The 15,074-nt window shown below is 37.5% G+C and overlaps 2 protein-coding genes across 2 annotated transcripts in view; both read left to right on the plus strand.

Moving 5' to 3' along the window:
- LOC107737662 (membrane-associated guanylate kinase, WW and PDZ domain-containing protein 3-like) overlaps positions 1 to 3,384 on the plus strand; it is a 60,905-nt gene extending 57,521 nt beyond the window's left edge. Inside the window, exon 21 of the mRNA XM_016549254.1 lies at positions 1,026 to 3,384. Within this exon, the coding sequence (XP_016404740.1) occupies positions 1,026 to 1,771 (746 nt within the window). The 3' untranslated portion in view covers positions 1,772 to 3,384. The remainder of the gene's footprint in view (positions 1 to 1,025) is intronic.
- Positions 3,385 to 4,531: 1,147 nt separating this feature from the next.
- LOC107737499 (round spermatid basic protein 1-like) overlaps positions 4,532 to 15,074 on the plus strand; it is an 18,268-nt gene continuing 7,725 nt past the window's right edge. The window contains exons 1-6 of the mRNA XM_016548991.1: positions 4,532 to 5,160; positions 6,258 to 6,886; positions 7,983 to 8,120; positions 9,901 to 10,043; positions 10,572 to 10,739; positions 10,851 to 10,959. Of these exons, the coding sequence (XP_016404477.1) occupies positions 4,584 to 5,160; positions 6,258 to 6,886; positions 7,983 to 8,120; positions 9,901 to 10,043; positions 10,572 to 10,739; positions 10,851 to 10,959 (1,764 nt within the window). The 5' untranslated portion in view covers positions 4,532 to 4,583. The remainder of the gene's footprint in view (positions 5,161 to 6,257; positions 6,887 to 7,982; positions 8,121 to 9,900; positions 10,044 to 10,571; positions 10,740 to 10,850; positions 10,960 to 15,074) is intronic.

The following is a 15,074-nucleotide window of genomic DNA, read 5'->3' on the forward strand; positions in this document are numbered from 1 at the left end:
CACCGGCTTGGTTTAATTTTTGGTTCTTGTTGCTTCACGTCTTGTGGCGTGACATTTTATCTTGAGAGAAAATTGCAACTTTGCCATTCTGGGTCTGACTCTTTCTCATAGCCGGTTTCAGCTGCTTGATATGCGTCACTGTATCTGGAGGCAAAAAGCCACTGAAGACTGAAAACTGGGACGGTTTAATTGAGAATGTCTCTGCTGAAGACAGGTTAATTATGTTCAGTCTATCAGTTGTATTCTGCAGATTTGCTAAATCCAATTCGCAATGTTTAAAAGTGCACTCTGTCATTTTTCTTCATTAAAAAAGTTTTACACAGAGAAATGAACAGCACATTTGAAACAGATTTAAAAGTACATTGTGCATTCACTCCAGTTATACTGTATCAACTTGTATGTACTTGGAGCGGCTCACCTCACCTACATTTTTTTTTGCTCACCAAGACTGCATTTATTCAGTCAAAAATACAGTGGGAAAAAAACAGTAATATTGTGAAATAGCACTACAATTTAAAATAGCGTTTTCTCTATTTTAATATATTTTAAAATGTACATTTTTGTGATGGCAAAGCTGAATTTTCAGCATCATAACTCCAGTCTTCAGTGTCACATGATCCTTCAGAAATCATTCTTATATGCTGATTTGGTGCTCAAGAAACATTTCTTATTATATCAATGTTGAAAACAATTGTGATGCTTAATGTATTTTTGTGTAAACCATGAAACATTTTTTCAGGATTATGAGGAATAAAAAGTTTTATAAGAATAGCATTTATTTCAAATTTAAAAAATGACATTATAAATGCCTTTACTGTCACTTTTATTGCAGCTGTTTGTTCACAACGTAATGCATCCTTGCTAAATAAAATAATTAATTTTATTCAAAAAACATCTTACTAACCATAAATACTGATTTGCTCTTTTACATGTTACAAAACAGATTGAGTGCACCTTTAAAATAAATGGTTTTAATGTTCTTCTCTATCTTCCGACACTAATTATTACCATGTTTTGCATTTCAGATGTTAAGGATATGATGACAGGTCCATCTGCAAACTCTCCAAGGTATTCTGCATCCAATGAGCCGTTGACACCAGCATCTCCATCCTTCATCTCTCACTCCCCTGAGGTCAACCCCTCTCCACCCGAGGAGCTCTTCTTCGACCCGGTGGCCACTTCGCACGGACAACTTTACCAACATTACAGAGACGCCAAACAGCAAACTAGAAAGAGCGACCCAAGCATGCCTCGCAACAACAATGACAATTTTACACTCCCTCGAAGACAGGATGGGAAAGAACGCTCACGGAGTCCAAAAAAGACTCTAAACATGGACAACAGGAACGACCCTAGTGAACGAGAACCTCGATCCGCAAGCCCCAGGAAGACCAAGAAGGAAAACAGTGGGATCAGACAGGAAATGCCTCAAAAGGCCACTGACGGATTGAAGCCTAACTCTGGAAGGAGATACAAAGACGAGGACACTATGCACAAGCAGGACAGGGAAACGGGAGAAAGCAGACCTGAGGTCTCAAGAGGTGGCAGTGACAGATACCAGAGGGACAAGACAGCAGAACCTCAGAGGTCTGAAAGCGGTACCCTCAACCGGAAGGACCATAGAGGACGAGACAGGCCAGAGGACATTGAGGGCGTGCCTCAAGAGACTCCCCACAATGGGAACCCTACCACCAAGAGAGCCCCTATAACCCCAGGCCCCTGGAAGGTGCCCAGCTCCACAAGGGTTCAGCCTCCGGTGCATGGAGTCTAATGCGTTTGGGAGCAGTTATTGATGTGAATCACTGTGGATTTTGTCTTTTTTTGTATGACTATCACCATCTACACTGATAACATGCAGCGTTTGTTTGTGTCCACCAACAATACGAGCCTCAGTTTTGTTTTGTGCCAATCAGACTGCAGCTGCAGACTCATCCATGTCTCGATGTCATCCATGTGACAATAACATGAAGGATGCTTTTCTGTGAAGGTTTAAAATGTCTGTTAATATTTAAAAAAGGGGATAGTTCACCCAAAAATGAAACTTCTGTCAGCATTTACCGGTATGACTCTGCAGAACACAGAAGAAGATATTTTGAAGAATGTTGGTAGCCAAATCAATTTGGTGACCATTGACTTCTATTGTGTATAGACCATAAAATCTTTCATCTTCCACTGAAGACAGAAATACAGGGCTGAAATGACATGAGGATGAGTGAATGATGACAAAATAGATCTTTGGGTAAACTATCCCTAATTCTCCATCTTTGATTCGCTGCATGTCCTTACAAAGACTTTTCCAGTGATGCAACTGTCCTCAAGATCCAGTCCTGAGAAGTGACTCTGTGTAGGCTGTGCATTATTCAGTTTTTTGCAGTGAATTTTCCACATATCCATCTTTAAAAGACCAGAAACTTGTGGTTAAGTATATTGTTTACTACTTGTGTGTTGATGAAGACGCATATGTAATTTATTGAAATGAATATGATGATATAAACATATACATGTAGAGGTATAGATATTTGTATCCATTCTGAGCCAGGTCACTTATTAGTGTTCCAGCTTGCCGATACGACTTCCGGCTTCCTAACAAACATATTTTTTCACAGTGCTATAGCTTTTACAGTTAATCTCGGTGGAGCATTTGCAAGGTGTGTACATTTGGGATCAAATGTTCACTCGTATCATTAGCAGGTGAAGCAGAACTGGGAGAAATTCAGATATATTTTTGCATACTATCCAATCTAACATATATTTTTTCTTATTCTTTTTAGCACATCAAATGATTCATACTGCATCATTTTCCCAATATTGGGAATTCATATTCATTTAAAGTGTCTTTGTGCATCTGTATCTTTCAGATTAAATGTCAAGATGCTGTCTTATATCCAAGGGAAATGTAGCTCTGAATTATGTTGGATGTTATTCATCAGGTTCTTAAAGCCTCAAACAATTGGCACAGATTCAGACGCAAGATATAACAATGTCTAATATCTTTTTTCGTAACAGTATTTTTGAAATACCATAAATATTGAGTGTCCATACGGACAGAGCAGACATCAGTCAAACATTGCATATGCTGCAGCGCTTCTATGTTTTGTCATGATGAAAAATGTGAATACTTTCTAATACGGTTTATGATTGCTTCGTGATCATTAATCTCAACCCTTTTGTAGCTTGTTTCTCTAGTGCATCTCATGTCCTGGGGTTGTATGTATGATACTGTGGCCTTGCATTGCTTTATCTTACACAAAAAAAGCCTTGTGGTCTCTACATTGTGGTAGTTGTAAATGTTTATAAAAATACAATGTACAGCACCTGTATAAAACTTGCCTTCGTGAGGGGAAAAACAAGAAGAAAAAAAATCTATAAATCACTCCATTATTTTTTTAAGTAATTGAGAGTATAAGCATATATATATATAGAAAGAGTGTTTAAAGAAATTAATCTGGTCATGACCTTCTGTTCATGCACTGATAAATAAAGATTTACTGAAAAGATGCCTCTTGATCTTTTAAATGTCTGATTTCCTACATTATTTAACATGAGTGACAGTGCACGTTTAATTGCATTTAAGGGGGTGTTCACACAAAAGTGATGGGAAGTTCGATTCAACATCCGTGAACAGGTTCTTTCGAACAGTTCATACCAAAGACCCAGTTTGTAAATCGATTCAGCGATTCTTTTGTAATTATGCCATCACGTGGTCCCATCCCAACATATTGATTCTGTAATAAAAACATGGTTATTTTCCAATCTATTGTCAGTCTGTTGCGGCGATGACTGAATTTTTTTTAAACAGTGTCATTTAGAACCTAAATACAATTTACATTTACTTAAAATACTACAATTAACTTGAAACTTATTTAAAACAATTCATACAAACAAGCAACACATTTTTAGTATTTTTATTTTAAATTTCTCCATTGCACAAAATGTTCTTACCATCGTTTCTTGTTTCAAAAGTCAGTGAGCTGTTCAATCGAAAGAATCACAAACCGATTCCGTCCGATTCGTGAACCGTTTAAGCCAGGGCTGCGTTTCCCAAAAGCATCGTAAAGTTGAATCAATAGATTCTTGAAAAGATCCGACTCATATGAACGATTCGTTCACGAACCAGACATGGTTATTTTTAATTTGACACGCCGACTTAAAAAACGCAAAGCTCGTGCCGCCAATGACAGGCAGATGCGACGCAATATCCGAAGACGTCCGTCTGACTCATGTTGTATACATAGACCACCCAAAAATAGCCCAATTAGCAAGAAAGAGTCCTGTGTAAACGCCCACTAAAGAAATCCAACACCGTGCAACTATTATTTCCAGGATGTTATGTGCTGCTCTTTTGTTGGTTGTGAGCTCAGCGCAAAGCGCATTTATCTCCACTCAACGAAACGGAACCGCCCAACCCCTGAAGCTGCTACAGCATTACGTCAGCAGCGCACGCAGCCCTTGAACCATGGCAGTCCAGAAACATCACTACCCACAAAGCTACCAATTGTGCGCATGCGCGCTCCGAGCGGGAAAACTACAAACGCGTGAGCTCCGATTGGCTACGGCCAAAAGAACTACGGCTCCCAATAGACATGCGCGAAAAATCCCTTTTAAAGCCTTTTAAATTTACGTGCAAAATGGCTGCACAGGTCGATCTACTGCGCGTCAAAGTAGAGGAGAAGAGAAGTGACAGTTTTGACAAAGCCACCAAAGAGAAGAAAAAGAAGAAAAAACGGGAATGTTCGCCGTCCGATGACAAGCGCGAGAGAGCGGAGAAGGAAGCGAAGAAAATAAAGCTACAACACCATCACCAACATGCCCAACAACGAGCGCTTCCACCGCACCAACAACAGAACAGCCAAGCGCGCGACTTCAGCAAAGAGCAGGCACCTGTGCAACACCGCCATCACAACCATCATCACCATCACAGCTCAAAGAAAGAATTACCTCCGGGATGGCCGCCGCGCAAAGTGACACCAGCAGCGGGTCACGTCCCGCAGAAGACGGTCCTGCCGCCTTCCCCGCTCTTCACTTTCACGCCGCTCAAAGTAGCGAAGGCCGAGACCCCCAATAACAAGCCCAAACACATCGAGAAGGACGCCAAACTCAAGCCCAAGAAGGAAAACACCGAGGCGAATGTTAAAGTGGGGGAATGCAAGAAGACGAAAGGTAACTTTAATAGCGTTTAGACGTAAGCCAAACGATATTATATTTCTGGCTGGCTTCCAACTTGAGAAGTGAGCGGAGAAAGTGCCGTTAGCCTCCGCTGCTAACCCATGCGCGAGCACGCCCCCATTCACAAGAGCTCAGTGTACGTGCAGATGAGCAGAACTGCTACATTTTATTGAGAAATAAACTTTTCACCGCTGCCAAAGTGCTTTTAAATGAAGTATAACTGAATACTTTTTCGCTGCTTAGTATTAGAGACGTTCTCTTTGCAGCTGTCATGTTTACTGTTTACTAAACTCGCTGTAACTACGGTAATCTGTAATTTCACAAACATAAGTAACGCGATACTACTATAGCTTTTTATTAACACGATATCATAACAGTGCCATGTTTTTAGACACATTACGTTGATGTTTTTTGAAGTGTTTTGCGATACCATATATACCGTATATGGTAATAACTCTATACTGTATTTTTATGGCAAATTTACACTTCAAAGTTGACACAGGAGTGCTTCTGAAGTGGCTTTTAGCCGTCTTTACACAGAATGTTTATTGCGGCACAAAATGTGTGCATTCACACAGCTAATACAACTGTATGCTATGATACTAGGGGCTAATGTGGGTCAGAGCAGGCTTAATTTAGCCTGGCTTTTATTCGCCATTATGTCTTTACATAGAATTTTGAGCAGGCACAGAGCAGCCTTAACTCGACTGTGTTAAGATTTAAAACACAGTACCATAGTATTACCATCTGTCACTATCATTGTAACATGGAACCGCCAAACTCTTTTTAAAAAATAATTAATATGAGTTGGGTAATAACAACAACAACTTTAGTGATTATGGTATCGTTCGCAAAACTGTGGTCAGTATTTACCATGGTAAATTGATGTAAATGTAGTATTAGATATGTAGGAGCGTATTACAGAGATAACTTCTTTCAGGACCACCAAATGTTCAGAATTGTTGGACTTGATTACCAAGTAGTATCTAACAACTTTTCAAGTATCCACAAAATAATTTTACATAGGTAAACACCTAGACGTTATGAACAAAAGTTTTTCTAAGTTCTACCATCTCTGTTGATCTTTTCAGAGCCCCATAATGAGAATGGCAAAACCCAGACCCTGGAAGAATACCTCCTAAAGAAAAAGAAAAAGAAGAAGCGGCATCGTGAAGATGAGCGGGGCAAGAAGTTGCGCGTGCACAACAAAGAGGTCCAGACGCTGTGTACAGGATTAACAGGAGATGCTCTGCCATCTTCTGAAGACCCTGTGTTGCATGTGTACATCAAAGATGAAAAGCCATGTCCAAGCTTAGGTGAGTACTACACTCCCAAAGCTGAGAAGAAGCTGTTCCTCTCTCACCGAGACCACTTCATCCGCAGCTCGTGGCTTCAGACCAACACCTCCTTCAGCAGTCTGATCCATGAGGAAAAGCAGCCCAATGGAGGGGCATCTGTACTACACGCTTACGCAGATGAACTGTCTTTACTGCGACCGGGGGACACTGAAAGATTCGCCCAGGAGTTTCTGGATCTCGCCTTTGCTGAACACCCTAAAGGAGCCGCACGCTACGCACTCGCAGTGGTGCACGGAGCGGCTGCCTACCTGCCTGATTTCTTGGACTACTTTGCCTTCAATTTTCCAAATACACCTGTCAAGATGGAAATCCTTGGTAAAAAGGACATTGAGACCACCACGATTGCCAACTTCCACTCTCAGGTAGGATGACGCTTTGCACTCATTAATTTTGCGTTGTACCTTCAAGCCATGGCTTGTTTTTGGCAGGATACATTGATGTGTAGCTCGCTAAATTAAGTATATACCAATCATTTAGCCTTTCCCACTTTTAGAGGACTTTTAAAGCAGGTGCATTTATTATTTACAGAAGTCAGGTGGCTAGAAGGTGGCAGTTCAAAGTACAATAACAGTCTTAAGTGATGTAGACCAAATTTACCCGCAGTCAAACCGTCAGGCTTTTCTTCTGCTGTCGCATCGATAAAACAAACTGATATTATTGCATTCATTCTCATAACAAGCAGGAGAATCACAGTTTAGGGAAGTTATTTTAATTTTATGGCAGTCTAAAAACCATATTACTGTAAATCTTGCCATAAAGGGGTCATATGATACTTCGTCGAATATGCCGGCCGTGCCGTTCTCAAGCCCACCCGCCGCCACTCACTCAGGCCCACCGCCCTCCGCTCACTCTAGGCCGCCGTGTTTTTCGTTGTGAAAGTGAAACTACTTTGTTTGGCCTTCCAAAAGTGTGTTTTTTGAACCTTAAACCGCATAAACACATTTCATTACACCAAATACACAAAATAATGTTCTTTTTAGCAACATCATATGACCCCTGTAAGGCAGGTACAATAGACAATAACTATAAGAAGTAATGTTTAAATAATTGTTCTAATTCTATGAGAACTATAACAATAATGACACAGATGAGAAAAATAATGAGTCACTTTCAGAATGATTTTGTACAGATGATAAAAACAATAACGGCCAATCAGAATCCACCTGACTTGAAAGAGCTTGAGCATTTAAAGCAGCAAACGACATGACCGCAGCTTGTGCTTTTAATAAACACATCATTATTGTTCCGTTGGTGTGAACAATAATATAGTTATCTTTCTCTGCATAAATGGGCCTTTAAACTTTTTGTTAGTATCATGAAACTTTAAAAAGTAGTATATACTAAAGTTCTAAAAAAATGCACACTATTGATATTATTATATCATTATATTTAATGCACACTACGATAAAGGGTGTGTGTTACGATGTTTCCCGTATTTGAAGTGCTTTTGTGTTGCAGGTGAACCGAACGTACTGCTCTGGGACATATAGAGCTGGTCCCATGAGGCAAATCAGTCTGGTCGGTGCAGTAGATGAGGAGGTGGGCGATTACTTCCCGGAGTTCTTGGACATGCTTGAGGAGTCTCCGTTTCTGAAGGTTAGGACATAATCTCTCACAGATGAGTGAGTTTGAAAGGCTTTGTGCTGAAGGTGTTTTGTAGTGCAAATGGTGTGTTTCAATTCACTGTTTGCCTGCAGAGTTTCTTACGATTTGGACCTAGATGAATGGTATCGTCTTGCACACTTATGTAAAGAATTTTGTTTGCATCTCTTTACTTTTAAAAACCCCATAACATCAAAATTTGAGATTTGTGACTTTTAGTCCATGTTTATTTGCTGTGAGGTGTATACCATCCAAATGTTGGAGGCCTGAAAGATTTTTTAAATGTTTTTTAAATTAAGTCTCTTATGCTCACCAAGGATGCATTTATTTGATCGAAAATGCAGTAGAATGTCAAATGTTATTATGATTTAAAATAACTCTTAAATATCTCTATTTTAATACATTTTAAAATGTAGTTTATTCCTGTGATGGCAAAGCTGAATTTTCAGCTGTCATTACTCCAGTCTTCAGTGTCACATGATTCTCCAGAAATTATTTTAACGTGCTGATTTGGTGCTCAAGAAATATTTTTTATTATTATCATGCAAAGAGTTGTGCCGTTTAAAATTTTTGTGGAAATTGTTTTTTTTTTCCAGGCTTAATGAATAGAAATAAATGTAATAAAAATAGAAATAAAATAAAAAAACAGCATTTATTTGTAATCAAATTTTTTGTACCATTATTAATATCTTTACTGTCACTTTTGATCTATTAAATGTATCCTTGATGACGGTAATATTTTTTTTATTTTTAAAAGCAAATTTTTATTTTTAAAAGCAAAAAATTAACCCAAATATTTTTTATTATTATCATGCAAAGAGTTGTGCCGTTTAAAATTATTTTTGAAAATGTTTTTTTTTTTTTTCAGGCTTAATGAATAGAAATAAATATAATAAAAATAGAAATAAAATAAAAAAACAGCATTTATTTGTAATCAAATTTTTTGTACCATTATTAATATCTTTACTGTCACTTTTGATCTATTAAATGTATCCTTGATGACGGTAATATTTTTTTTATTTTTAAAAGCAAATTTTTATTTTTAAAAGCAAAAAATTAACCCAAACTTTAGTGAATGCTAGTGTACTCCTAAAAGTTGGCAAAATAAATGGACCAAAATATTGGGGCATATACATATTTTTATAGAATAAAATGCACCTCTAAAAGCCAATAATAATGTCATGACTGATTTATATTTATTCATTTTGCAGATGTTTTATCCAAAGCGACTTACAAATGAGGAATACAAGCAATTCTTCATACTGATAACTAACAAATTGATAACTAAGTCGTAAATAATAAGATTCTATACTAATTTGTATACTTAATAATAAAAATCTAAACTAAAATCAATGATTTTTAAAGATGCTCGTGATTTTAGTCATCATAACATTATATTGTACTGCGAGATTTGCTATTAAATTTAACTTTTGTTATTACATTATTATTATTTTTAAAGATTAAATGAGTATTGGATGATGGCAAAGGTAATCTAAACGTAAAAATAGGGAAAATTAGCAATTTATCCAATATCAATAAAAAGTCTAATATCAGCCAGTAACTGATATGCATTCCTAAGCAACAGCAAGTTGCAAGTCATGAATAATGGCTGTGATATGTTCCATCTCAATGTCCTGTTTCAATAGGAAATATGTCACAGAAAAGAAAACCCTTCATCCAGTTTTTTCTTGCCTTCACACTTTCAGACAGCAGTCAGGGCAAGACTACGGCACTGCTTTAACTTCTCAACTTGTGTTTTAACTTGTTTATGCAGATGACTTTGCCATGGGGCAGCCTATCTTGCCTTAAGCTTGACTGCAGGTCTCAGAGTGATGATGGTCCCATCATGTGGGTGAGACCAGGAGAGCAGATGGTCCCCACAGCCGATATGCCCAAATCTCCATTCAAGAGACGAAGGTATTGATTCAACCACAAATTGAACGCTCTTTTTTTTTTTTTTTTAAATTTAAAAAAGTTTTAACCTTTTTCTCAGAACAAGCCGTTCACAGAATCTGTAAAATGTGATGTCATATTTTACAAGCCCCGCCCACAACTGTTACTGCCATATTAGCATTAGACCCCGCCCAGAGTGAGCCACACAATACGCCATATTTATCTTCACACTAGAGCATTTAGAAGCAGCATTCTAGTAAGAAATCTCTTCTTATTACAGCTATGGAAGTTATTCAGTCCAGAGCAGTGAGTAATTTTCGGTTTTAATTTGATTCTTTGGGTCATATTTACAGCGTAGACAGCAGTATAGGTACTGTATATTACGGTGCTGTCACTTAATACTAGGGCTGTCAATCTATTAAAATTTTTTATCTAATTAATCACATCCTTTTTCTGTGATTAATCGCGATTAATCGCACTTTTTTTTTTTAAGATTAAAACAGTTTGAAGCTGTTTGTAGTGCCTCACAAAACACTTTCATTTTGTTTGTAGATCAATGAATGAGGTCAAGAACTTGCATTACCTCCCGAGAGCCAGTGAACCACGTGAGGTGCTCTTCGAGGATCGGACGCGAGCCCACGCTGATCACGTTGGCCAGAGTTTCGACTGGCAGAGTACAGCAGCTGTGGGTGTCCTGAAAGCAGTGCAGTTTGGGGAATGGTGAGTGCAGCCATCTGCCACACAGAAACATATGCACATGCTAGTACATGCAAAAAGCCACGTGTAATTAACCATAGATAAAGTGACCTTTGATGTTCTCATCTCCCATAGGAGTGACCGGCCACGGATAACCAAAGATGTGGTCTGTTTTCACGCTGAGGACTTCAATGATGTCGTTCAAAGGCTTCAGCTAGACCTGTATGAGCCACCTGTGTCACAGGTAGGAGCTGTGTTACTGCTAAACGGATTGTCAGACTGTGGGCTTGTGTGTTTATATTAGTCATGGTTAACATGGCAAGTTAAGTTGTGTAAGCACAACTTATGAGTGAACTTGCTTTTTTTGTACTGAGCAGGACTTTTTTATGTGATTACCATGTAGTTTCTTGGGTATTACATTCAGTATTCTTTTTTCTTTTTTTTGGTTTTATTATACTGTCACTGATGCACAGCAGTGTGTATTTTAAGTATATAACTAGGCCTATATATTCTGCATGTTTCAGAGCAAAGTGCGTCACTGTGATCATTTACACACGCGCAACTCCTGATCCAGTGTTTTAAGTGGCTCAGCTCACAGTAAATGCTGCAAACTTCATCTCTGCATGTGCTGTGGAGTTTAACATGCATTTGGGATTGAAACCTGAGCCAATTACACTTTGTTTACATTTGCATAATATCCCACAATTTTGTAGACAGATGATTACAGCATTTAATGCAGATTTGTAATGAGAAGTGTTTGTAAACCTGTTGTCAAGTTTACAGACTCCAGTTTACAAAGGTCCAGTTGCAGTTAAAGGGGTCATCAGATGCTAAATTCACTTTTACATGTTGTTTGAACATAAATGTGTGTTGGCACCCAGTGGTTTTTATTTAATCCCTAAAAATAATATCCCCTTTTTCAAATCAGGCCATTCTCAGCTTCTTGTCTGTGTGACGTCGCACGGACGAAGGCCGCTCCTTGTTGATTGACATGGCCGTTTTAGCTTAGACATGCCCTGAGTGAGCTGTAACAGTCCGACCACCAATAATGAGCACGTTTACATGCACACCAGTAAGCTGATAACTCACAAATATCAGTTTATTAAAATAACCAGTTTGCCCCGTTTACATGCACATCAGTATCCTGACAACGCAAGTAAGCTGCGTTTACATGACTTCATTAGTAAATCAGGTTATTTCCCTGTAGTGACATCAAAATATAATCATTTGTGTATCTGACTCAGAGTGTTCCATACATTTGTCAGTTGTGATGTTAAATTAAGCTTGCAACATGTCAGCGGGAAACTTACAGCTCATATATTATCCTCTCATGCAGTTATAAACGCAGCATTGTGACTGAACCACTTCTGCTGCACGAGATGAGAACACATTTTTATCATTTTCTGAGTCATGAAAAAGTCTGCTTTTGTGATATATTTCCTTCTTTATTTACTGCGAGACGTTTGCTCGGTCTAGATGTGCTTAACGCTGCACTAATGATGTGTTCCTGTTACGTATCACACATGCGCACTTCAATAAGCTGACAGAAAGCGGGTTATTGCGTTTACATGCCAACCGGAATCGGGGTAAGAGCCAAAAAACTACCTGTTTCGACCGGTTTATGCTTAAGCCGTTTATGACCTTACTCCGATAAAAGAAAACGGGTTACCGAGTTTACATGACCAAGTGCGTTTTCGGCTTATTAAGCATAATCGGCTTAAGAAGATGCATGTAAACGCACATTGTTTCGATGCCGGAGCAGGGACATAGACAAGAATGGCTTCATAGAGATTGTGGTGATTTGTTGTTGGATGTAATAATGAACATAGCAGTCATCATTTACTCCCGACATCTGAGCCGCTGAAGATGCAGTGGATTACGTTTGTTTCTGAAGTGAATGCACCCCGATCTACCTAAATGCATCTATGTTCCAGCTTCACTTACAGCAGAAGTGAGTGTAAGGGTTTTTTTATGAATCTTTGCAATCACTGTTCCTAATTACGTGCTAGTTAGTAAGTTTCGCGGCTAAAGTAAACAGTCTCTCAGAGCACTGCTCCTCACCCCACAGAAGAGAGGGGCGGGGTGAGCAGATCTCATTAGCATTTAAAGCAACATGCAAAAAAAATGGGTTGATGTCTGCAGAGCTGATTTTGAACAGGTAAAAAGGGTGTTGTTTTACAGTACCATTGAGAAATTTTAAACAAAGTATGTTATAGACTTTTCATTAAGACCCTAAAGAATCATATCAACTTGTGGAAAATGGGCATCCGATGACCCCTTTAAAAGCTTGAGGGTTTAATTCTTTCAGTGAAGAAATTCAGCCATTGTATTTTTATTTGTAAAATAATTGCTATACTAATTTTTTGATATACTATACATTTTTTTATTTTACATTTCAGTTATATTGGAATAGTAATATATTTCTTAGAAATAATATTAATGCTAATAATAATTATGAATAGTAATAATTAAAAGTACTTAGTGCTAGCATTCCTGAGGAGTCTCAGATAGTTTTGTCTGATAAGAAAATACTTTTGACTATGGTCGAAATTAAGTTAACTTTGATACTGTTCAAATTTTATGCTGTTAATGTTGTCAATTTCTTCCCATGATATCAAAAATAATAAAATTGAACATTGAAACTTTTTCAAGGTGCTGTGACAACAACAAAATAATAAGTAACATTTATGTAATATTACATGTGTTGAATATCACTTGCTGTGATTCAGCCATAGACTGAAGGTAATTTTTGATTATGCTTTTATACACTTTTCAAACAAGACATTGGGCCTCATTTATCAATCTAACATAGAAACGAGCGCAGATCCATGCGCACAAATCAACTTACAACCGAGTTCACGTGTGATTCATGAAACATTCGTTTGCCGCCAATCTCATCGTACGAATGATCGCACGTTGATAAATGTGGCGGCAGAAAACAATCGTCATTTGAATATCACGCCCCTAAAAACACCTTGGTTTAGAAGCCTCGCCCCTAGAGTTTATGACACGGCGAAACGAAACCCGGCCAAAAAGAGGAAGTAATCTCATGAAAGAGAAATTGATCTTACTCCAAAAACACCCATTAACCTTGTAATTGCAAACAATTAGGCTACATTAATTTGTCATTTATATGTATATTAAAATACTGGTAAATATAAACAGCCTATTTAGTTCCTCTCACTCTACAACAAATATTTTAAATTTAAAGGTATTCAGAACAAGAATGAAAAATAAGTAGTTATAAAATTATATATTAAACTATAAAATAAAACAAATTAGGCTATAGTGGCATTCATTATAAACAGCATACAAATGTTTTTGCTATTGCAACATGTATTTGCTATTTTTGCTATATTTGTAACATTGTAACATATTTGTAACATTTGTTTGCATAACTATTATTCATTATGTAGCCTAAACATGGCTTTATACTTCACTCATGTTCTAATATCCGTGTAAAGTCCTTCATATGCGCAAAAATGTTTTTTTAGGCGCTGCACGCTGATTTTACAGCGGACCTTTTCAAATAAACAGTGTAACTTTTATGTTTGGTTGACTGCATTTTTTTTGATGAATGGCTGAAATGTCAGGCAACGCTAGAACTAATGTTGTGTGTGTGTGTGTGTGTGTGTGTGTGCGTGCGTGAGGCGCCTGTGCAATCAGATGGATTAAATCAAATAAAGATATAAAGAAAAATCAAATGCATTGAGTGTCACAAAAACGAGCATAGCCTATACTTGTTGCACAGTGTTTTTTTATTTTTTCCTTTTGTTAATCTGTTAATTATATTATAGCCTATTATCTTATTATCTATAATCATATTTATTTTATTCCTTTTATAGACTTAATTTCTGTTTTTCTCCTTTCACAGAAGCACTGCAGGTGCATTATGCGATGATTGAACCCTCATGGTCTTGTTTACGCTGCTATTCGCGCATATAAAGCTAAAGCCCTGTTAGGGCTGGATGATATGGCCAAATTTTATATCACGATATATTTCTTAATTTCAGTCGATACGATATAATTCCGATATGAACACTATTAAAAAAAGCCTCGTAAAAACTGCCCAGAATGCCCACAACCGATGTCTGTGCATACAAACTTATGAAAATTAATTTGCCAAGTCTATGACACCTCATATAAAACCATATAATATAAAAAAAAAAAAAACGGCGCAAATAAATGAATGTTCACCTTTTACTTGTATTTAGCCTTCATACAAACAAGAAATGTGAAATCATTGTCAAATAATCGTCTCAGACTCACCTAATTAATATTAATATCTTTAACTTCAAACTATAGGCTGACATATACTACCAGTCAAAAGTTTTTGAACAGTAAGATTTTTAATGTTTT

Source organism: Sinocyclocheilus rhinocerous, unplaced genomic scaffold (genome assembly GCF_001515625.1).
Source record: "Sinocyclocheilus rhinocerous isolate Xijiao unplaced genomic scaffold, SAMN03320098_v1.1 scaffold72, whole genome shotgun sequence".
NCBI lineage: Eukaryota > Metazoa > Chordata > Actinopteri > Cypriniformes > Cyprinidae > Sinocyclocheilus > Sinocyclocheilus rhinocerous.